General features: G+C 43.3%; 2 protein-coding genes across 5 annotated transcripts; both read right to left on the bottom strand.

Annotated features, from left to right (window-relative positions):
* On the bottom strand, window positions 1–10302 carry TMEM165 (transmembrane protein 165). The gene is made up of 6 exons (XM_064652859.1): window positions 10103–10302; window positions 8453–8678; window positions 5919–6094; window positions 5120–5302; window positions 2213–2318; window positions 1–938 (listed from the first exon to the last, which is right to left on the bottom strand). Exons 1-6 carry the CDS (start codon window positions 10268–10270, stop codon window positions 862–864), a joined length of 936 nt encoding a protein of 311 aa, XP_064508929.1. The 5' UTR covers window positions 10271–10302; the 3' UTR covers window positions 1–861.
* A 1320-nt stretch (window positions 10303–11622) lies between these two features.
* On the bottom strand, window positions 11623–18744 carry SRD5A3 (steroid 5 alpha-reductase 3). 4 transcript variants are annotated; one of them, XM_064652861.1, is made up of 5 exons: window positions 18514–18744; window positions 15491–15642; window positions 14887–15081; window positions 13516–13638; window positions 11623–12990 (listed from the first exon to the last, which is right to left on the bottom strand). In XM_064652861.1, the coding sequence occupies exons 1-5, from the start codon at window positions 18699–18701 to the stop codon at window positions 12731–12733; spliced, it is 918 nt and encodes a 305-aa protein (XP_064508931.1). In that variant the 5' UTR covers window positions 18702–18744; the 3' UTR covers window positions 11623–12730. The 4 variants fall into 4 exon arrangements, with proteins under 4 accessions (XP_064508931.1, XP_064508930.1, XP_064508933.1 ...); XM_064652860.1 differs by having other exon boundaries at window positions 14887–15077; window positions 15487–15642; window positions 18514–18731; XM_064652863.1 differs by lacking the exon at window positions 13516–13638 and having other exon boundaries at window positions 18514–18739.
* Between the last annotated feature and the right edge of the window lie 5169 nt (window positions 18745–23913).

A 23913-nucleotide genomic window follows, 5' to 3' on the forward strand; every position in this document is an offset into this window, starting at 1 on the left:
TGGAGACACTATGTTTTATTAATACTCCTCCAGATTACATGTCTATTCCTAAAAAGAAAAAAAAAACAGGAACACATCTAAACCTAAGAATTCCATTACTGTTCAATCCTGGGAATGGAACATTGTTAAGTTGGACCACTTTTATTACTTTATTATTTTCCATATACATTAATATTTCAAAATTAAAAAGTCAAATCATACTAGCTCCAGCCAGATTGCATATTGAACACAGTATGTTGTTAATCACCACACATCAATTTCCTGATAAAAATCCCTGATTAAGAAGTTTTCCCTCTAAATTAAGTTTATAAAATTCTGTGTTGGTTGGCTCAGCCATTGAATGGTATAGGAACTGCTCCCAAGTTTCTTGTTGCTTAGATTATCCAGCCTCAGGCACACCGTGGAACCAGTATCTTTGGAGGTGGAAGCCTGCAGTTTTGTCCTCAACACCTTCCGAGCAACATGGAAATAAGGACAGTCTGCTTCGAGAGGCCTTAAGAATCAACTCTTGAAGAAACAGGAAAGGTGGTTGTGTGTAACAGAGGAAGAAAAGAGGAATTCTCAATATTTAGGAGAGTAGATCCCCAAACTCAGCTGAGCCAGGTCCAGCAAGCGAGAAAACCACTCAAATCCCATCACGGGAGCAGGCACCACAGCATAAACAAACCAGACAATAAGCAGATCTCCACTGCAGAAGCTGTCCGTAAATGCGTCAGTCCCATGAATCATCCGCTATAAAAAAATTCAGTGTCTCATCTTCAGCTCTTGTTTAACTAGACTTCTTTACATTATATACAAAAATGCACAAGGATAACTGCTTGATGCTTCCAATCCTTGTTCTTTTACAACAATGAAAAAAATTTAAAAACCAGAGTCTGGACTTATAAATAGTGCAGAAAATGCAAATGCTAAGAAGACAATGCCTCCTATGATTGTCACTGAAAAGAAAACAGAAGCCAAGAAGAAATTAGATACCAAAAAGTAATTAACTTCTATGACATATTACAGATTTTTTTTTAGATAAATAAGGTTAATAAAATTAATAAGGTTATTTTTCCAAATAACCTTATTTTAAAATTTATGCTGCAAACAGCAGATGTTGTTTCTAGCTCAGTGTCAGGATGCCCATGTGCCAACCCACTGTCTAACTGCATCTCCAAGAATATATTCTGTCCCTTAAAAGGACAGAATTATTACTTGAGTTAGGATAAAACTGAGGTTAACACCAGCTGCTGAGTATTTGGCTGTATGGCAGAAAGTAGGATACAATATTCTTATGCTGGAGCAAGCCATCACTTCAGAAACATAATTAGCATTTTTTGCACAGTTTAGGTAACTACACTGAAAGAAAGAGTATCAAGACCATTAACTGCTTCCAATGGCCACGATCTGCTAGAGGCTGGGACAGTATTCTAGGAAAGCACCACTGTGCAAGCTCTCCTACTCTTCTCTAAACAAACTAACAGGCTAAAAAGATACTTGTTTTAACCTAAGGCTATTCCTGCAGCTAAAGATCCACATTGTGCTTGGAGCATATTAAACCATTGTTAGATTAGCATTTTGTCACCAATTTCCTTGGCAAACAATCACAACAGAATGCACATTTCACTTTTAGCAGTGAAGCTGGCTTTTTACCACCGGTGCAACTACAGAACAATTATTCTGAATGAACATTTATATGAAGCAGCTTCACAGAATTATTCCTGGGAGCAAGAAATCTCACCACATCACAGGACTGACAGGGGAAGCAAACTGCAACCTAAGCTAAGGAAAAACAAACAACCCAATGTAACCGTACTGGTCCTGCCTGTTGCAGTTCGCAGGTACGATTAAAAAACATTTATGTCACACACAGAATAGCTTTTAAGGCTTGTATATGGCTGGTATAACTTGTAAGTATGCAGTTCTCTTCCTCATCTGAAGGTCTGGACTCAGAATTGCAACAGAATTTCTATTATCCACTGTCAAAAAATAAATACCAACTATTTAAAATAATGTATTTCCTTCCTCTGGTCTCCTACAAGCTAGCTAATAGTGAAGCAAAACAAGGTGGGATGGAAGGCAGACCCAAAAAGCCAACCCAAAACCCACACCAGTTTTTATGGATTTTCCAAGAGTTTTGAGAAACTCTGTTCCCAAACATGTAGTTATTTACACCACAAACATTACCAGCATTAACACATTTCTTCAGTTGGAGTGAGTTTTCACTTACCAGTCCTAACAGAAATTTTTTGTGCTATCATTCTCCCTCCAATAACTGCTAAACCAGTGCATAGACAATGTCCCACTGTTCCTCCTACTGCCACACCATAGGGGTCCTGAGGGGAAAAAAAACACCAAGGGGTAAATCAGCACTGTTGAAAACCCACTGGTCCTACGACAACCTCCTGCCATGGAGGAGCAATGCTTGGATTCCCTGGTTGCACACTGCCAAGCAAGGAGGATATTCTCCAGTGATTCCTCTGCTCTGCTATCCAGCACTGCCCTAAAGACCAGTAACTGTACATCAGCTAGCGAGGCAGACTTAAATCTAAACCTGACTAAGATAGGGGCATATAGAATATTTCAACAAAGCAGCATCTTCAAGTCATTAAATACTGATCCAGAAATCACTCTGCTGTAGTTAAACAATCAAGCAACCTCTAGAGGGAAGGTGGTAGCTGTTGAGAAACACAATATGCATCAGCTTGAAGAACACCAACCTAATTATAAAGAAAGAGAAAAATAAATCCTTGAACTGCAAATGAAGGCTTTCAGCAGCTAAAACGTTACAGGTCCTTTGCCAAGCTTCATACACTTGTGCTCCACACTCTGCCCCCTTCCATCCTCCAAACTGCAAAGCATGAAATATTTTAAGTCCAGGGGATAAAAGCTGTCTTCAAAGTTTAATGTCAACAACAGCTTTTCACCTCCCTGCATAACAAGCAGCTACTCAATATGTGAACACCTGCACTACATAGAGGTTTCTCAGATTGCCTTAGAAATCACACAGTTAAGGACAGTATATGCACTGAACACCTCAGAAATAGAAAACAATCTTCTAATGACCATGAAGGCAAGAAAGGAGCATAACTGTCTGCTATACAATAATGAATGGGGGAAAGTGGAGCTGAGTTCTCTGCTCATCTCTAAGTGACACTTCTAGCTCCAAGAGGAAAAAAAAGCTACTGCCATAACCTGAGGAATGCATGGAATCTCAAACAGACACACAGCAAAACTGTCTAAGAAATTATATGGTTTGAAGAAAAGACAACACTGACTGCACAAAAGAACCAAAACCACAAGCCAGTCAGAAGAGGTGGCAAGCACCAAGCAGACAGGTAAGAAACGAAAAAGAAGTACAGGTCAGAAGGAGAGCTGTGCCAGCAGAACACACTTGCCTCTGGGTCAGGACCCAAAATTCCTGGAAATCCCTGTTTCCCTGCAGTCAGCAATTATCTATATAGCCCTCACTGGCAGAAGGTGGATTTCACCTGCCATTCCATTCCCTACAAGGTAACAAGTCACAATGGCTTCCCTCAGCATAGTGTCTCCAGGAGCAGGACTCAGACACAGCAGCTGAAGCAAACCCATTCTAGTAGGACAGAGTTTTCTTTTCAGTTTCCTTAAATGAACAATTCTTATACAGTAAGCTATTAAGGTGGAAAATCTAGTTCTCAGAGACTGTTGTCAGGACTAGGTTTGTGAAGGCAGACTGAAGTCATTCCCTTCATGTATGCACTAAACCAAATTATCACTTTTTTTTCCCTTCCAAATGAACCCTGTTTGTTTGATGTGGCAGGATGGACACTACTCACTCAATGAACACTTAGACAGTATTTTGTTTTCTTTTCACTGCAGAACGTATGGGCACAGCTGACTTATCACACTGCTCAAATCTCCATATTAAGATAATTTATTTCCTCATAAGCATTTCTGTAATGCTCCTGCTATATATCTTAGTATTTCACAGACAAGGACTTATCTGAATATATTATAAAACAAATGGGTATAAAACATTCCCACAGATAAAATGGAAAAGATCCAGATCATAATCATTCACTGATTTTGAAAGCCAATATCAAGATATTGTCAATTCATTTTTTGCAGTATTTGATTTGGTAGCACTCCTGTGAACACATCATATTCTACAGGTACAACAGCCCACAGTCTTTAACTGCAATGCTCAGCACTTCACAAACCAGATCAAAGAGTCTGACAGACACTTCCTAAGGGGACACTTCCTAACTGGACACTCAGAAAATGCAAACCAGAAGTCAATGACCCCTTGTGAAAAGATGGGCTTAAGCAACTTGCCCGGCAAATTGGGCAGAGGTGTAGTGGTTCCCTTTTTCCAAGATGGCATAAAACTGCCTGACATCCTCACCCGCTGTTAGCTCTAAACACCTTCCCTTCACTGTACCAGAGACAAGAGGTTCCTACAGCTTACAGTCTCCTTCATTACACAGCCCTGATTTATCCCTAGGGAGTGTCTGAAAGTGCACCTGAAAGAAGCATGAATCCTAGGGAAAAAATGTAAATTATCTCAATGCATGAAAGGGCACAGGCAATATACTTATGTTTATTAAAAGGCTGACTGTAAGCTTTCATTCCTCTGAATATAATACAGTTATATACACTCTAATCATCATGATGAGTAAAATTTAATTTACAGTATTACTGCACAGCAACTTAAGAGTTTATGTTCCTTCTATACACTGTACCATATTAATTCAGATTTTTAACAAGACGTATCTTTCTAGCAGCTTTAAGTTTGATGGAATGAAAGTATCTTCTTTTAAGTTACTGAGTGAAAACTATAGGACCACAGAGCAAAGAAACATCTGTTCTGTAACATCTCTTAACACTGTAACAAAAACCAATTGATTTCAGCTGCATGATATAAAGCAACTATTTTCCGAGATGTCTGTGCAGTCCCAATCACGTAACAATAGTTTTAATACTACACAGAGCTTCAGTGCATTCATTTTCAGGTCTTGGCACAGCTGTAACACCAAGTAAAGCACAGCAAGGCAGCAGGTGCAAATCTGGCACCTCCTGCAAGAGTATTTTGTCTTTCTCACCTCTGTATGGGTAACCCAAAGAGGGCAAAAACCAGCAGACGTTCTGCAACACTCACCTCTCTGGCAGCCAAGACTATGGTTGTTAATTGGGAACGATCACCCCATTCTGCTAAAAATGTTAAAGTAAAAGCTTGAACAAAGATTGGAGAAATAAAATGTAGCCACTTCTTCTGAGGTATAGTGGTGCCTGGCCCTGATTCCACATCTCCTGGCCCATTTAATAGTTTAGTTCTCTGAAGCTGCAGGAGACACAGGGGAAAAAAAAAAAAAAAAAAGAAATAACCATAAGACTAGAAACACCATCTAAACAACCCAAATGAAACACTTAACAGTAAAGCTAGACCTTTAGTTTCTAGAATGTTATTAGCCACTGACTGCTGCATTATCAATGTATTAGTTATATAAAGTCACCATTAAAAAAAAAGCTATTTATATGCACAGACGTGTGTGTAAATACACACACATATATATAGTTGTAATCAGCTCTGACCTCCTGGTTATTGTGCATCTTGGACTACTTGCAAATAAAGAGCCTGACCACAAAAAGAAATAAAAGTAGAGCCAAGAGTAAACTGTTGATGTCCCCTCCACTAGTAATGCATTAAAAACACCCAAAACCCACCCACCACTCTATGTATATAAAGTTCCTTCTCTCCTAAGAAGCCAGGCTTGCCACAGAACTGGAATCACCTGCTGAAAGAGCCTCCAGTGGCCACTTCTTCCCGATTTACCACACATTTTCTGTGTCAGACTATCAAGACACACCTGAACACTCCAAACACGATAGTGCTGTTCTGCAGCTTCACAGCTGTAACTATTCCACCAGCTGTAATTTACAGAAAGTTTCTGACTTACTTCTTCATCTTTTTTTTTAATTTCTGCTTGAACTTCCTCCAGCTCTTCTTGACCCTCATCTGGACTCATTTTCAAGCCTTCACGAAGCATTCGGATGCCAAAGATTGCAAACAGTGCCGTTGACACATAGTATGTGTACACACGAGGAATAACTGTGGTGGCATAGCCAAACAAAACTGAAAAGAAAACAAATACATCGTTTAAAAAAATAAACATGTGGATCATAACTGTTTTTCCCACATCTAAAAAATGCTTGCTGGCAAAGTCTGCAATCCAAATATCCACTGATAAATAAATATTGTATCTTTTGTTAGTTTTGTATAATTTTCTAAATGTTTTTGCAAGGTAACAACACTCTAGAAACTTTAACTGTTACTGGTCGTGCCAGAGACTGAAGTCCACTAACACACAGACAATGCACACTAGCCAAAGTTGAGGTATTGCTATTCCCAAGAGCCAGTCCAAAAAACATTATCTTTCCCATCAAGGTCTATGGAAGTCCTCCCTTTCTCCAAGCATGCCATGAAACTACCATCTGTAACCACATAAGTTTAGTCACAGTGTATACCAGTTAATTCCATTTATGTGTTGACTAGCATGTCTTTCCAATCTTTTATCAAATAAAGTTAGAATTACCATTTTCTACAAGTTGAATCTACCAGGCAAATCTACAAATCACCCAGCTGGATAAATCCAGGCCTCTCTTCGTTTGCCAAGTGCAAATACCTGCACATTACTATTCCCCTTTCCCACACTCCCCACAGACCCGCAATGTGACCAACTTTGCTCTTTCTTTATTTCAATGACACTGATCCTACTTGCAGGCCAAAAAGTGACCTCCATGGCACATCTCTTATGGGTATTGAAGGTGATCAACTGAAGACAAAACTAAGTTCTTCAACAAGAAGAAACACGTATCCAGGATGAAGTATTTGCTTTTTCACAACGTAACATCATTTAGCATGTTTTTGACAAAAAAAGGACTGCATAACTGAGAAGAAATCAAAACTCAACTTATAACATTCACGGTTGCTTGGACCATGCAGTCACAACTGTTTCTGTTGCTTTAATCCACATGCAATTAGCTAAAAGGAAACTTACTACCATGTATGCTTTCTTGCACACACTTTCTTAGTTGAAAAACATACCCAGAAGTTACTACATGATCTGGAAATTAATCTGCACTGCCACTACCAAAAGTAAGAATATAAAACAAAATTAATCAGGCTTCTTACTTGGACGCACAGCACATACATACATGAGTAGCAGTATTAGTTGCACAGCTAAATAAACCAGAAGGAGTTAAACCAAACTTTTTTTAAATATTGAAAAAGTACTAGCATAAAGCAATACAAGAAACTATACAAAAAACTGTCATTTTTTTAGCATTACTTACATATATAAGCACAAGCATAATGAAATAATCAGAACAATAAGCCAGCTTATTTTGTCAAGCACACTTTGAAAAAATATCCCAAGTAGTGATTACTTGGAGCTAGTGAGTTTAAGCAAGCATATCTTCATGAAATCAAGGTGTGCAAACTCCCCAGGAGTTTCCAAACTCAGCTTGTACAAAACAAGAGAGGGGAGAAGGAAGGGGGTGGGGGAAGGAGAAGTCAGGCTCCTTTCTGAAAAGAAAGAAATAGTTGGGAACCTTTAAACTGGGGAATGGAACAAGAAAATAAAGCTTTTATGAAAAAAGCATAAAGACAGATTTGAAGAAAAATTTAATGTAAAAAAAGAGATAGCCATAATGGGCAGGAGAAGTTACATGCAGTGTAAATGGAAACTGCTCTAAGACTGCAATAAAAGCAACAGCTACGCACACAAAAATCATTCACAGAAACAGTTGCCAAGCAGCCTGAAGCCAGTGAATCGGCTGTTTCCAGTGTGTATAAACCAACCAACAGTATTTCAAATGTTTCTGAAATGGGCATGGTTAGAAATGAGCACAGAGACAAACTTTATGCTGCATCTGACATACCTGAAGGCTGCTCCATTTTACAATCACAGCTACGTAAGTGCCCACAGCTACAGGTTCCTCAAGTGTCACCTGATATCTCACTTCCCGCCCCCCCCATCTTCCACTTATGCAGCTTCCAGCACAAATCCAGACAGCTACACACACAGGAATACAAGTCAGACAAGGGAAATCTGTCATCATATAAAGAATCTTTTGCCTTAGGACGAAAAACAGAAGTCACTCCCACATTCCCTTTAGGCACACAAATTTAACAGGAGCTAAAAATAAAAAGGAAACTAGTGGCCCAAAAATCAAAGGAGGTGCTTAGGCTCTCGATCCCATTCCTCTTCCTTAAACTCATATTGAGGCCCTCGGAGTGCAGAGACCTCATTAGAGCCAAGAGCCTAAGTAGTCCATCTGAGCCACGATCCCCAGGAAAAGCTTGACACTCTCTTCAAAATAAAAAAGTGAATACACATACTACCTGCATTCCAATTTCAGTTATGATTTTTTAGTAAATATGTACCCAGCACATTTTAAGAGATAAAACAAAAGAGAAAAGAGTGCTAACCTGATAAGCATGTCATCAGTCCCAAGGCAAGCATAGCACCAGCCAGTACTGTCAGACGGTTGTACCGCATTGCCATGATGGCTGCAATGAAGAAGGTCTTGTCCCCCAGTTCTGACACAATGATGACAGATATAGCAGCCACAAATGCATGAATAAAGCCCAGATTAGTCTTGTCAGCTGACTCTTCACTGACAATGTGAACTGGAGCAACTGGTGAGGACCCTTTCTGTAAGGAAAAGGACAAAAAAAAAAACCCAAACCCAAACACTAGTTAATTAGGCTTGAATAGTTAGTACGCAGAAGTACCGTGCCCCGTATTTCTCCTGTCATACCATACTGTGTAGAGTGACATTTTAAGTATATACACCTCTCATGCTTACTAATGATTGTTAACTAGTTCCTGGTTGCCACCTACCTCAAATTGCCAGTTAGGCACTTAGTAAGAGGATCAGATCACATTCTGATTATTAAAACATTACTTCACCATTCACGCTATTACCAGAACATGAGAACCACCATTCTAAGAAAACATGGGGAAAGCTGCTTTAGCTCAGAGATGATTTTTAAGGTCCCTTCCAACCAACCTGCCCTGAGCAAGAACACCTTTCACTAGATCAGGTTGCTCAGAGGACCATCCAACCTGGCCTTAAGCACTTCCAGGGATGGGGCAGCCACAATTTCTTTGGGCAACTTTTTCCAGTGCCTCACCACCCACCCGTACATGGAAGAATTTCTTCCTAATATCTAATTAGGTTTCCCCTCTTTCAGTTTATACTCAAGCCAAATTTTGTGCAAGTTTTCATCAACTTTTTCTGCACTTGCTCTATGTTTGTTGAAAACTAACTTGAAGACTTTCCAGTGGTGAAACCGGACCAACCCACTCTGGTTGTTCCCACTCACTCACCAAAGTGTTTACTTGTACACAAAGTAAGATATCTATGATCACAAGCGAGGCCTAAGATCTGTAAGCTGATGTTCACAACCCTGACCAGGAATGGCTGAAAAAGCGTGTTCCAGCACATCTACCAGCAGAGACAGACTGCAACGTGTTTTGACATGGCGGCTTCCCAGCATTCCACTTTCAGCAGTGCTCCAAGTTTTTCGATGTTGATATTTAGAAGCTCTCATACTCTGTGTGACACACCGACTTCCCAGAGCTCCTTCACCCTTTGCAGGGCTGTAACTTTTTAGTTTGGGTATGTGCCACCTGCCGTGCTCGACGTGCTACACCAAACCGTATGTCAGTTTTTTCCATCCCCGTGTGATCAGCCGGCACCAGAATCCCCTCACCGAGAACACTGTTAAACAAGTTTTAACGCAAAGGAACTGATACTAAATGTTGAGGAGGAAAAAACTGGCAGATTTGGAGTAGCAACAAAACCTGCTTTCAGCTGCTTCTGTAGGGGAAAGAGAGCACTGACGCCTTTTCCATGTCGGACCTAGATGTCCCTCTTTTAGCAGAAAAGGGGAAGGATGCGGTGGCCCTGCAGCCCTCCCTTTTCCTGCCGAAAGCGGGGTATTTCGGAGCCCGACGGCCTCCGGACGGCGCGGGGCCCCGCCAACCGAGCGCTGCCGCGGGGGGTGCGCGGGCCCCGCCGCCCCGCGCGGGGCTCAGCCCGGGGGGCGCAGCGCGGCCCGTCCCCGCCTCACCTCAGCCCGCGGTTCCGCTCCCTTCGCCGCCGGCAGTGGCGGCGGCGGCGGCTCCTTCCTGCCAGGCTCTTCCTCGGGAGTGGCGCCGAGCGGCGCCGGGGCCGCCAGCAGCAGCGCGGCCGCCAGCAGCATCGCGGCGGCCCGCGGGAGCGGCGGCGGGGACCCCATGTCGGCCGAGCGCGGTGCGGGGGGGCGCGGCGATGCCCCGGTTAAGGGCGCCGCGTCACCGCCCGCGCCGCGCGGCCCCGCGGCCGCCCCCACCCGCTTCCTGCCGCCGACGGACGTCCCGCCCCCCGCCCCGCCCCGCCGCCACGGCGGGGGGTGACCCCCGGGCACGCCGCCCTGTCCGAGGGCACCGGGGCGGCTCCGCAGCGCTCGGGGACAGACCCGGGCGTGGGTTTCCACCTCTGGGTCCCGGCGTCGCGAGGGACGGGCAAGGGCGGCTGTGCAGCGCTCCCCGGGGAGCGGGCGAGTCCGAGCGCGTTCCTCAGTCGTTCGGAGCTGCCTGCGGGCAGGGAAAGGGCGCTGCGGGACGGGAGGCAAAGAAGCGGCTGCGTAAGGTGGCTAAAAACTCGCCTAGAAACGGCCCGGGCAAGTCCCGGCTTCGTAAACGGCCAAGTGCACGGCAGCGCTTCGGGTATGTGTGACCCCAGCACCGCCACAAGCCCGGGGCACGGAATCAGCACCGGTCAGGTTGGAAGGGACCATAGAGGGTCCTCTGGTCCAACCTCCCTGCTCAAGCAGGGTCATCCTAGGGCACATTTGCACAGGATTGTGTCCAGACGGTTCTGGAATATCTCCAGTGCAGGAGACTCCACAACCTCTCTGGGCAATCTGTTCCAGTGCTCAGTCACCTGCACAGTAAAGTTCTTTCTCATATTCAGGTGGAACCTCCCGTGCACCAGTTTCTGCTCTTTGCCTCTTGTCCTATTTTTAGGCACTACTGCGAAGAGCCTGGCTTCATCCACTTGGCATCCCTTTTTTATATACTTACATATGTATGGATGAGGCTCCCTCTCAGACATCTCAAGGCTGAACAGGCCCAGGTCCCTCAGTCTTTCCTCATAAGAGAGATATTCCAGCCCTTAATCATGTTTGATGCCCTCCACTGGGCCTACTCCACGAGCTCCATGTCTATCTTGTGCTGAGGAGCCCAGAACTTGACACAGTACTCCAGATAATGCTCTCCCCAGGGACCCCAGGAGGGCCATGCATCCCAATGCTCCCTCCCCTGGGCAAGGACAGGAATGTGCTTCCTGAGAAGCAGTTTAGCGAACAGGATAAGAACACTAGTTTAACAGGACTTGCTTGGAGATAGGCCAAAGGAGCCTCTTGAGAACCATTTAAAAAAATAATACGGAAAGATGCGGTCCCAAGACAGGCTGTTGATGCTCCATGGTGGTGTTGATGGAGAGAGAGAAAGGCATGCAACAGCCAAGAGAGGCACATTTTGTGCAAAATGATTGCTTGTGTTTTGCAAATATATTAGATCAATTTTGAAAAATCATACAAAATGGAAATAGAAAGTATAAGAACCTTTTAATTAGGCAATTCATAAGACATACTACAGTATAAAAATTCTTCTTATATACAAAATAATGTATGCATGTAAGTAGACAACATGCTTAAACACTAGCATTCATATGCTACATCACACAAAACTGATCATTCAGTATCATGAGAAGGACCAAAATATTCAATAGTTAAGTGCAAAAAAAAGCCCTGTGCTGAGTGACATCATCTCCCCAGTAAAGAATTTCTTTGCAATGCTTGTCAGGTACTGGTTTCTGTGTGCTCTCTGCCTCAGCAGTTCATTATATCTGTTTAAAAAGCCATGGTCATGGCCATCCTGCACAGCTGCCCCTTCTAACACATGAGAGATTCCAATAACCCACTATAAGGACAACAGAACCATAACCAGGAACAATAATTTTCTGCAAATTCTCTTCTACTGTTTCTCTAGACAGAGAACCTTCCACGATTTTCCCAGTTTAGGGATAAAAGGAAATTTTTTTTTCCCAGTTTAGAGATGAGTGAAAATACTTTGGTGCAGAAGAGGTAATGCAGAGAATGGGTCTGTTTATTTCCACTGCTGAGCATGAGTCATTCCTCCACCACAGATTTCTCCAGTTTTTGTGCTTATAGTCATAAAGCAGTGGCTGGTTTTAATTGTCAACACGGAAGCACAGAAAGATACAAAATTTGCCTCCCTCTGAAGTGATTCAAAGAAAAGAGACTAGGAAAGAAATACGCTTAATTTGTCAGGACATGAAATACAGTAGTTCAAATGATTCTTTGCACCCTCTTTTCATTAATTTTCACAAATATTTGGACTTGCTGCACAACAGCAAGTGTTTTATGCACAAGACATAAAAGAGCCAATTAGCATCTCTTCACTTTGAATTTAAGCCTTCAGTAAACCTTTTTTAGCTCGTGTGATACACAGAGACATTTCCCCAAATAAATTGGTGACATGAATGGATTGTCATTAAAATTATGAGCTTTTAAGGTAGAATCAGAGAAAGTGTGTGATTTCATCTGGGCTTTAATATACCATAAATCTCTTATTCCCTTATAGAAAACATTTCCCACTTTAAGATAGCCTAAAGATACTTTAGAAAAAATATTCTAGAAAACATGTGGTATAAACGCTTTTCGATGCTTTGGGTAGGAACGGAAGTTTTTCTCATAGAACTCGTGACTCAAAACAGCAGCCAGTGCCTGGTTAAAAAGAACACACATCACTACACACCACCATGTCACATTTTGAAATCCAAGCATGATGGCCATAGAAACATATATAAGCAGCTCTGCAAAATAATGAGGGCAAGACACGCTCTCAAACCAGTCTCCAAAAGGTACATCGTAGCCCAGCCTTACAACCTTTCCTGCAAGGAAACAGAAAGAAATTAATTGAGAACATGCATTAAACCAACTTCTCACAATTACAGAACAATATGCTTACAAAAGTTATCATCATCATCATCATCATTCACCTCCATCTGATCTGGCAGCTTTGCACTTAATGAAATAAGATGCCACCTCTGGCTATGCAAATAAAGAGTAAGGAAACCTATTTTTAGCCCACATGGAAACAGAAGTGAGGTTCCCAAGGAATGGCACAAATTGTAACCATTAGGATGTGTCTGTCCTTAGAATGTTAGAAGCTAGAGCTTCATTTCAAGTTCTACAGAACTATATAGACAGACACACCACACCCCTTCCCCCTAGTTCAGCCATCCGATCTCTTTTCCAAACAGCCTCATTTCACCTATCGAAAGTCTTATAGAGAACAGCACACTAAAGGAACTGAAAAACATTCATTTTTAAGGTATTAAGAAGCTATAGAGGCCTATTGAAACAACCAGGAAAAAATTTCCAAGTAAACAATTGACAGGAATGAAACATCTTACCTGATTTGTTTTTTCTAAGTTTAGCTAGAATTACAAGACATCTGTGTTGGTGAAGAGAGGCCCAAATGTACATCGTAATTCCTACAATGTGATACCAGCAGATCTGCACAGAAAGCTCTTTTCCTGAATTAAACATGGTTTATTAATATACAGCCAGGAAGTAACTTCCCAAATATCATTTGAAAATACTATATACATTTTTTAAATGTTACTGTCTTACAAAATTCTACTAGTTAGTCTCTAATCCCTTGAAAGTTGCTTTTAAATCCTGCATCATTTAAGTGCCCAGCTGGCAGTTCATTTCCCTTAACTGCTCTATACTAAAATACATAGTTATTAATCCAGTAGCTTGAAGTACAGTATGATGTAGAATGATACATAACTGATAGTCTAAGACCTCAGTATTCAACACTATTTGTAACTGTTATCATCCTAATTAAACATATTGTCATGGCTCAGGTCAACATGTAAGTACAGAGTTTTTTGTCTTGTTAACAGCGAGATACATATATACACACACCTACACACACATACCTACACACACATACACAGAGTGTGAAACATTTAGGTCTTCAAAAAAGTGATAACTGTATGAAGGATGATTTCCAAAGTACAAGCCAATGCACCGCCTCTAAGAATCTACAGGATGTGAAAAGTAGAACAGAGGTTCAGAAAAAAAAAAGGTTTTATCTACACATAGGAAATCTGAAGGTTCTTTAAAAAAAATCCCTGGATTATACTAGAACTGATGTGGTTGGATATGGTTAAAAACTTCACTAAACTTACATACTTGGTAATGACTGCCTTACAAAAATTAGTCATGGGAGGAGTGCTACAACCAACTCATGGTTCATCTATGCAGCCCAGTGGAATGTGTTGGCAGAAACAAGTCAGAAAATACAAATTTCTGCTGTATTAATGGAAACAGTACGAGAGAGAGAAGAGACTGAATCAAGGCAGAGCAATGGCAAGTTCTTAATGGAAAACAAAAGAGGTGGCCAAGAAGCCTTGCAGACTCACAGCAAGGCTTACAACGAAAGAACCAAACTTGCATAGTGTCATTTGAGAACTGGTACCAATTACTGTCCTGCATAAAGCATATGTATCTCAATGCAAAACTGATTGATAATGATCCTTAAAGTATCTCTGTGAGATGTTTTTCAGGAAATAACTGTGATGGTTAACATGAAAGTGTGTGTTTGTGTATAACACTGGCTGATCATATGATATACTGAAATGTAATTACTTTGAACTATACCAGTAAGTATTTTTATGTCTCATCAGTTAACACACTTCTCAAACAAGCAACCCTCTATAGGAAACAAATGGGAGCAAAACTGCATCTTTGGTAATAACTCAGCAGGCACTTACCAGTCCTGACATTAGTAGGCACTTGGCATAGCACAGTTGAGCCAACGGCAATGTAGAAACCAAGTCCATAGTAATACTGCACAATATGAATGAAACCATTGGAAAACACACTGGTCCAGAGGCATTCTGCAAGCCTTCGACAGCTGTGCAGCCAAAGGAGCAGGAGAACCAGGAGAGCAGAGGAGTACTCACTGTCTGCTTGCAGATAAAAAATAGCAACTTTGAGACAGATAGGAACAATTTAATCTGTACAGTGCTTCAAAAAGGCTAATGCTTCCCCTCCCCACAGCAAAATTTTAGTCTCATTTTAAATTAACTGGGGAAAATATTTGTACAGGTGAAGCACTGCTGACCACAGCAAGATTTCTTCCAGAAGGTACTAATGGCACTTTCTGTTAAAAGGACTGCTGATAGCCATCATATCCATAAATTAGAATGATTTCTATATTGAATAATTACAAAGGACAAAGGCACTTGGTATTCCAGGAAAGTCACTTGGCGCCTAGTTTAAAAGCAACTGATGAAGTAGCACTTGGATGCACAGCTTTGGTAATAGAGTTTTCTAATATTTATATGGATGCATCATAATAGCTGGAACACTTGCCCATGTCCTCGCTCTGAGAATCTCTGCCAAGAGCACGGTGCATGTCCTGAATCCATGATGGGAGTGACTCTCCAAGGAACTCAGCTCGGAAGAGCCAGTACAGCAGACTGCCATTCCAGACCACAGAAACCACATAAAAGTGAGTAAACCAGCTGTGGGAACAAAAAAGGTCTTCATTAATGTATTAATGTTCTCATCGTTCCTTAGTTGGAAATGTAGCTGCAGGACGTGCTTGCCTGATGGTGAGTACATTCCCTTTTGGTGCCCAGGTGAATAGCAGACAACTCAGGAACCAGTGGTACCAAGCAGTAATAACCCTAACACGTTTTCCCCCAGTGAAATGCTGCCTGGAATAACCTCTAACTTAGCTTACATTACTAACCATGACTGTGCTAAAGAGGAGAAAGTGTAAACCACACATTGCAAAGGTATTCCTCAAGACACAACTAATCATGATGTACACAACGTTTTCTTTATAATTTACACCACTAAAAGCACATCCAAATTAAGTTTCTGGGCATTTCCAAGCTGCTGCACGCCACACCACTCCCACTTTTCTCAATTCCAGTAGGTGCAGTACACAGCATGTTAAAGTTCATAAATTACAAATGCAGATGGTAAAAGGCATCCAAAAGTAATTACTCTGCTCTAAGTATCTTTTCCCTCTGCAAATTCAAGGTCTGCAACAATCATATAGAAAAAAAGCTGTGACCATCAACACCACTGGATGATTACAGAGCAGGACCACATAGGTTTTTTTGAAGAATAAAGCAAAGAATCTCCCAACCCTGTAATGCACTTATAAAAGCACACTATGCATTACTGAAATGCACACATGACAGTCAAGGCAGGTAACTGAATTGAGTTAAAGAGCCTGTAATATCCAGCTCAAACTAGGTGATCCAGTATTTCCTTTTGCTTTTAAAATTAAAAGTCCTTCTGGCTATGAATAAAAAGCAGGACCTCTGGAAACACCTGCAAAGAGCTAAAATACGTCCCATGGGAAGATGCTGATGGCCTTGACTTGACAATGCAACTGTAGGTACAAAACTAGGATATAACTGTATAGTCAAGAAAAGACTGTATTTCTGTTAAACATGGAAACTTTTCTCTCGGAGGAGTGTAGGGCTACAACACCCTTGGTTAGAGAAAACAATTAAAGTGACCCCCTCCCAGAGCATCTCAGGTATCTCTCAACAGCACCACAGAGATCACAGAGGTAGCGAGCATCCCGGCATGCTCCAGAGTGCCCTGCCCATTAGCAGCTGGTAACTCCTACACATGATCACTTCTCCTCAGTTCCTTCTACAAAGCAGAAACAGCAACATTCGCTCTGCTGATCTGCAAGAGCAGAAGTAAAATTCAATCCCTCTCCCTCATTTTCTGTTTATAAGACAAACAGAATTTGTATATTGATAAAAACTCATTGCCACCTCCAAGTTTCAAGCTCTTTCCCTGCTGTCCTGTTACTTGGTAGAATCATATCTTGTCACTCGCCAGGGAACTTTCTCCACACACATTGATTTTTGCTACCAGCACACAAACAAGTCCTGGCAGCTTAGCAGACACACGCCCTGTGAGCTTTCAGCAATCCCAATTACACTGGGGATATATCTGACGTACAGAGTGAACCAGCACTACAGTAAGTACATGTGCCATACCTTAAGGAGAGGAATTTTCACTATTTGCCAAATATGACAATGAATCAAGATAGAACGGCAACATTAAAAACAAGCCCAGGCTAGTGAAAGTATAATGGTTGTTTGGAAACAAGACACAAATGAATAGAACAGAAAATGCCTCAATGCATTCAGGATCTTCTCTATTCCTTCAGCTAGAAGTGTTATGGATTCACTAATCAAGCAACAGAATTGCTTTGTAGGTGTTGAGAGCTCAAGATCAATTCTCTGAAAAAGTATGTTCTTCGGTCACCCTTCTCCCTAAGAAGGGGTGTTGGGAAACTTCTGTTGGAGAAAGACCAAATCAAACAAAAACTCACCTAAAGAATGTGGCACTTTGCAGTACACTTCAAGTAAGACAAAGCCTTTATAAGCCCTTATTTTTGCTGAGGGTACTGCAGAATTTAAACATGTCCCTGGATATTTTCTGCATCGAGAAGCCTGATAACCCAGATATTACATTACAACCTTTCCATGAATAATATGCTGTGTCACAAAACTTTTTTTTCAACATTTGGTTTGAAAGCTACGTATATAAAATGTCTCAGACATTATAAGATTGCTACATTACTGGTGATCAGATCTTTTAAGCAGCCTCCCAGTCCTGTCCTGCTGGCCTTGCAAGATCCTGTCTTGCCTACGTTCAAGTCAAAGACTAGTTCTTAGTTCTAGTAATGAATCTCACCTGATCAAAAACTAAAAAATTCCATAATATATAATAGCAGAAACATTTTAAAACCTTTAAATGTGGGGTTTTCTCCCTCCTTCATAATTATTCATTAAACATCTAAACATATACATCTATTTCATTGTATCAAACATCTATTAAGACGTGTTCGGATAACACGGTGGATCTTTTGCCTCATCAGAGACTCATGCAGGGTCTAGATCGCTACTGTTCCCATGGTGTTATTAGTATGCTAACTCACATTTTAAGAAGAAACCTTTAAGGGAGAAGGCAATGTCTGACAATCAGTGTGAGACAGTAAACCTGCAGCATATTTGCAGAGTTACACTCAGGATTCCACGTCCCCAGGTGCCTGACCTGAGTCTTGCAGGACGGTTTGTTTTACGGATCTCTCATGGGACTGGGAATCAAGGGATTAGGCTTTTGTTCCCATTTAGAACACAGATTCTGTATGATCGCTCGCAGCCTCCACGCTCCTCGGTTCCACATCTGTAAAATCAGAGTAACAATTCTGCAACAAAGCTGAGCTCAACTCAACAAATATCCGCAGTGCTCCTGCGTGCGCTGTTCACTGTCTCGACCTTCGGCTGCGCTAACCGGGACACACTCACGGTAATCGCCGCGCCGCTGCAACAGCGGCAGGAGCCGCCCCTCACCTCTTGGGCACGAGGTAATTAAGACTCCAGCCGGGGGGCCTTGTCTTCCCGTAGCGAATGAGCTCGTGGAAGAGGTCGGAGACCCCGCCGCGACCATCGGACCGCCACGCCGGGGCCCGCAGGAGCAGCAGCGCGGCCAGGAAGGCGACGGCCGGCAGGGACCAGGCGGCGGCCAGCACCGGCAGCATCCCCGGCCACGCTTCGCTCCGGCCCCGGCCCCGCTCCGCCCCCGGCCCGCCCACCGCCGCGGAGCCTCTTCCGCTTCCCGCTTTCGGGAAAGGTGGGGCTTTGTCGCCCGGCCCGGGTAGTGCTGGGGGCTGTGGCAGCTGTAGTGGCTGCGGGGTGTCCGTGCAGCTGGCGCCCAGAGCTGCGCTGGGGCATGTTGTCTATCTCTACTTCAGCAAAGCCTTTGACACCGTCTCTTGGAAAAGCTGGCAGCCCACTTGGACAGGCGCGCTCTTCGCTGTGTCAAAAACTATCTGGATGGCCAGGCCCAGAGAATGGTGCTGCATCCTGTTGGCAGTCAGTCACCAGTGGTGTTCCCCAGGGCTCAGTGTTGGGCACAGTCCTGTTTGATATCTTTATTGATGATCTTGATGAGGGGATCGAGTCTACTCTTAGTAAACTGGAGGACAACACCACATTGTGCAGGAGCATTGGTCTGCTGGAGGGCAGGAATGCCTGGACAGGCTGAATCGATGGCCCAAGGCCACTTGTATGAAGTTTAACAAGGCCAAGTGGCAAGTCTTGCAGTTCGGTCAAAACAACCCCCTGTGGCGCTAACAGGCTTCCAGAAGAGTGGCTGGAGAGGACCTGGGGGTGCTGGTCCACAGCTGCTGAACATGAGCCAGCAGTGTGCCCAGGTGGCCAAGAAGGCCAATGGTATCCTGGCCTGTATCAAGACTAGTGTGGCCAGCGGGACCAGGGAAGTGATGGTGCCCCTGTACTCAGCACTGGTGAGCCTGCACCTCCAGTACTGTGTCCAGTTCTGGGCTCCTTATTTTAAAAAGGACGTTGAGGTGCTGGAGCATGTCCAGAGAAGGGCAATGGAGCTGGTGAAGGGTCTGGAGCACAAGTCCTGTGAGGAGTGGCTGAGAGCTGGAGGTGTTTAGCCTGGAGAAGAAGAGTCTCGAGGGTGACCTTATCACTCTCTACAACTACCTGAGAGGTAGGGGTTGGTCTCTTCTCCCAGGCAACAGATGACAGGACAAGAAGACATAGTTTTAAGCTGGGCCATGGAAGGTTTAGGTTGGGCATTAGGAAGAATTTCTTCACAGAAAGGGTAATTATAGACTGGAATGGGCTGCCCAGGGAGGTGGTGGAGTCACCATCCCTGGAGGTGTTTAAGGAAAGACTGGACATGGCACTTAGTGCCATGATCTTCGTGACATGGTGGTGTATTCAGTCATAGGTTGGACTCAATGTTCTCAGAGGTCTTTTCTAACCTAATTGATTCTGTGGCTCCAGGTGTGTGGGTGCAGGTGGGTGTGCTCATCTCAATTGCATGCTTAGTCAGCCACTGCCTTGACGTTACATGTGTGTGAGGTCCTGTGTTCAGAATTTTATTCTAATAAATGTTCAGTTTCGTCATGACCAGAAGGAAAGCCTTTCTTTGCCTTTCTTTGCCTTTCTTTTGTCCAGAGACACCAGGAAGCCAAACCAGCTTGGCACCAAAGGGAGGTGGTTCCCTCTGACCCGCAGTGAAGCATGTCCTGCTCACAGCCCTCTTGCAGGTCAAACTTCCTGTTGCAAGAGAAACTCAAGTGTTACTTGGCAGGCACCAGTTAATGATCTTGTTAATTAGGGGCTAATTCATTGGCTAATTAATTATGAGATGGGGAACTCCCCTTCATGCCATGACTCCATGTACCTCCCACTCTCCCCAGCACTCCCAATGCCCAACCGAAAGGCCCATCACTGGGGGCTTGTTCTTACCCAGAGCTGCTCAGTCTTAGTAATTAATTAATGATCTGATTATTTAGGGGATGAGGCAGCTCCTCCAACCCTGGCCTTGGCCCCAGACTCCATCCTCTTCCTATCCTCCCCACTGTTCCCAACACCCAGCTGGGGGTCGTTGACCTCCCAAGACCCATCGTTGGGGTCCTGGAGACTATGGGGTCCCCAGCGTCCCCCCAGGTCCCCAACCTCCCTCCCAGTCCCCACCCCACTGCTCATCCCAGCAGCTGGACCACCCTTCAGCATCTTCTGACCTTGCCACTCTGCTCCCCATTGGATGAAGGTCCATGTCCATCTGGGTACCACCCTCTAATCCCACGTTGGAGGATTTCTGGGAGAAAACCAGTGGAAACATGGGTTTTCCCACACTGTTGCATCACTCCCTGCCTACCTGGGAGCTGCCATGAGCAATTCTGTGATATTCTATGTCCTCATCTCTGTTCAGTTGTTTTATCTGACCAAATATCACCGAGTCAATTATCTGCCTCACTGCCTCCACGGAGATACTGAAAGGTATTTCAAACTTTTCGTTATATGTATGAGAAAATTAATGGTGTTTATTCTGGGCATGTTTAAGTTAGTACTTATTAATGCTCTTGAGTAAAATAAGATTTTTAAGTCAAGATTCTCAGAAAAAAATATTTGGATTGTATTTCCAAGTCTTTAAATATAGAACAACCCAATTTTATTAGTATTTAGCACTACTTCAAACCATCATGAAATCAGTAGATTAAGAGAATAAGGCGTTGGGCACCACCTTGCAGCTGACTGAGATTAAGGCCTGAATGGTGTTCCTTTGACTTCAGGAAGAACTGTTGATACTGGTTGCTTCCACAGTGCTGGTGTGGCTGCCTCTATGGTGGTACCTCCCAAGATATTGATGACTTTTTTCCCACCTGAGATAAAGTTACATCATAAGCACTTTAATTGTATCCCTAGTAGCTACCAAACCCATATAGTATCTTTTTTCCTTTTTTCTTTCTTTTTTTTTTTTTTTGTGGTGTAAATCAGGCTTGATTTAAAGCAAATTTTATCTTTTACCAATGTACTTTCCTAAGTAGAGGTATAAATGTTCCCTAAATTATTTTTACATATGTGACAGCATTAATCCATTCACTGATAAGTGAATCCTGCAAAGCAGCACATGCTCAGCTGAAGTACTCATGACATCAATAACATTCCTTTGGGAAAAAATATCATTGGAGTTCACATTTTCTGCTAAAACATCTGTTGGTAGCTCTCTGGTTATATCTGCAGACATAATAATTATAATAAATATGTTATAGTAAGTATGTTAAAGTCAATATAATTTATGTCAGCGTTTGGAGCTCAGTCTAATGCTCTTCTCAATTCAGTATAACAATCTTCAATCTGGTTCAGGGATTTCATGGCCATGTGGTTTGGGTAATTAGCAGAAGATTAAGGTATCAAGCAGGTGAGTGGACTTTTGTGGGGAGTGGGAGGGAGGGGCTGGCCATATGTGGGTCATCCCACAGCTGATGCGTCAGGGGGATGGAGAGCATGTCCAGGCTGTGCTGGAGAGAGGGAAGGGTGTTGCCGTCACTGCTCCGCAGCCCCACACCTGGGGAGCTCAGTCAGCAGCTGCTCTGCCATGCTTATCTCTGCATCCCACATGGCCACGTTTCAGAAGTGCTGCTGAGGTGGCTGGTTTGGGCAGAGGAGGCCCTGTGTAAGCAGGGACCAACCACATCTGCTCTGCAAGCAGTGATGGAACAGGAGCTGCCTGTGACAGCCTGTGGGTCACAGCAGCAATGTGCTTCTGCAAGTCCTGACTTGAGGCACCCTGTCCTCTTGTGCTGCACATTCCCCACAGCTGGAGGTTGTCTGCTCCTGCAGCGTGTCTCTCTGAAACATGGCTTATGTACTGCTTTCTTTTCAGCCTGATCTCTCTGAAACACAAAGGAGATGCATTGCAGCCTTGACTCTGCAGTCTGGTCCTTTTATGTCTTCCACAAGACAGATAAGGCAAGGGGGAGTAATAGTCTGACCCATAAAGAGGGTCCTTCCTTTGTCTGAACAGCAAACTTAAAATTTAAAATAGATTTTCTCAGCAATTTTGGTGATCAGTGCAGATGCCATTTTTGTGAAATCATGATCTGAAGACTCCATACTGCTGTATGGCATGGCCCTGCAGCATTCTGTGTCCTTGGCTTCCACTGTACTCAAGCTATATTTTTCTGTAGTGTTTGGGCTTTGGGGATATTTGTAAACTGAAGGATAAGGAATGTGGCTGTTACAGTGCCCTTGAGACAGTGGAGGCCAGAGGGCCTACAGGTATACTACTGGGGGATAGATCTGGTGAATAACAGCAGTACTCCAGAAGGAAAGTCCTACATACCCAAAGACATGCAGTGCGTCTTGCTGTGTTCCTGTTAAGAGTGAGAGGTACACAACTTTTTGGTTTTTCAGTAATCTTCTAAATTTAACTAACCAGAGCCTTGGAGGTACAGCTCAGAGGAAGTCACTGAACCAGATATTTAATATCAAATACTTCTTTGGGAATTAAGCTTTATTTAAGGAATAGAGACCAGGAATCTGGTCTCTATTCCACTCTATAAGTGGGTCTTTAGTGTACAAGGTACTAATTCTACATGGTACCCTGTTGCCAGCCTTGATGTATTGACTGTAATGTTACTAGCAGCAAAGCCAGGTAAAGAGGGATTTAGTAAGCATGGGCCAAGACTTGTTCTGCACTCCATCAGGACATATAGGTGGGAAGGGAGAGAAATTAGTGTCTGAGAAAAACTACAGCTGTTACTGATAGAACAGATCTCTTTTAATATCTTATTCATTGGCTCCAGCACTGCTGCAACATGGGGTTTCCTGTGGGGTAAGTAAGAGCCACAGCATGAATGCCATGCCTGCAGACCAAGCTTGGCAGCAACCATGTGCAGCAGCTTAAGGAAAGCATTGAGGTCCACAATGTTTTGGTCAACACTTGCTCAGAAATTACTTCAACGTACTATAAACAAGTTGCAGAGTCCATCTATCAGCAACACTCCCCCAAGCTCCATAGTGTCCCTGCAAGTTATTGTAATAGCTGAAATCATGGTGAACCATAGGTTGTAGGTGGCAGATTTAATGATGAGAAGATTTAATGACATGTTTATGCTTGAATCACTTGTGGATGCTGGTTCTTTTGCCGCTATAGTGCAGAGCAGATTTAAGTTACATGGGAAGACACTAGATTCCAGGTGGTTAATTTGGAAAAGCTTATGGTCAGCAGCAGGCTGTGGAGTTGCATCCCCTAGACTTCCTTGACTGTGTGCTCAGTGCTTCCTGGACATCTAAGGCACCCCCCATCCAGCTGCCTCCAGCCATGGCTGCTGCTACATAAGCACAGGAAAGCAGGATCCGACCTCCAGATGTGGTCAGTTTGTTGACTGTTTCCTCAGAGTTCAGATAATTGCAGGAAGAAGGGGA

Source organism: Pseudopipra pipra, chromosome 4, assembly GCF_036250125.1.
Source record: "Pseudopipra pipra isolate bDixPip1 chromosome 4, bDixPip1.hap1, whole genome shotgun sequence".
Lineage (NCBI taxonomy): Eukaryota > Metazoa > Chordata > Aves > Passeriformes > Pipridae > Pseudopipra > Pseudopipra pipra.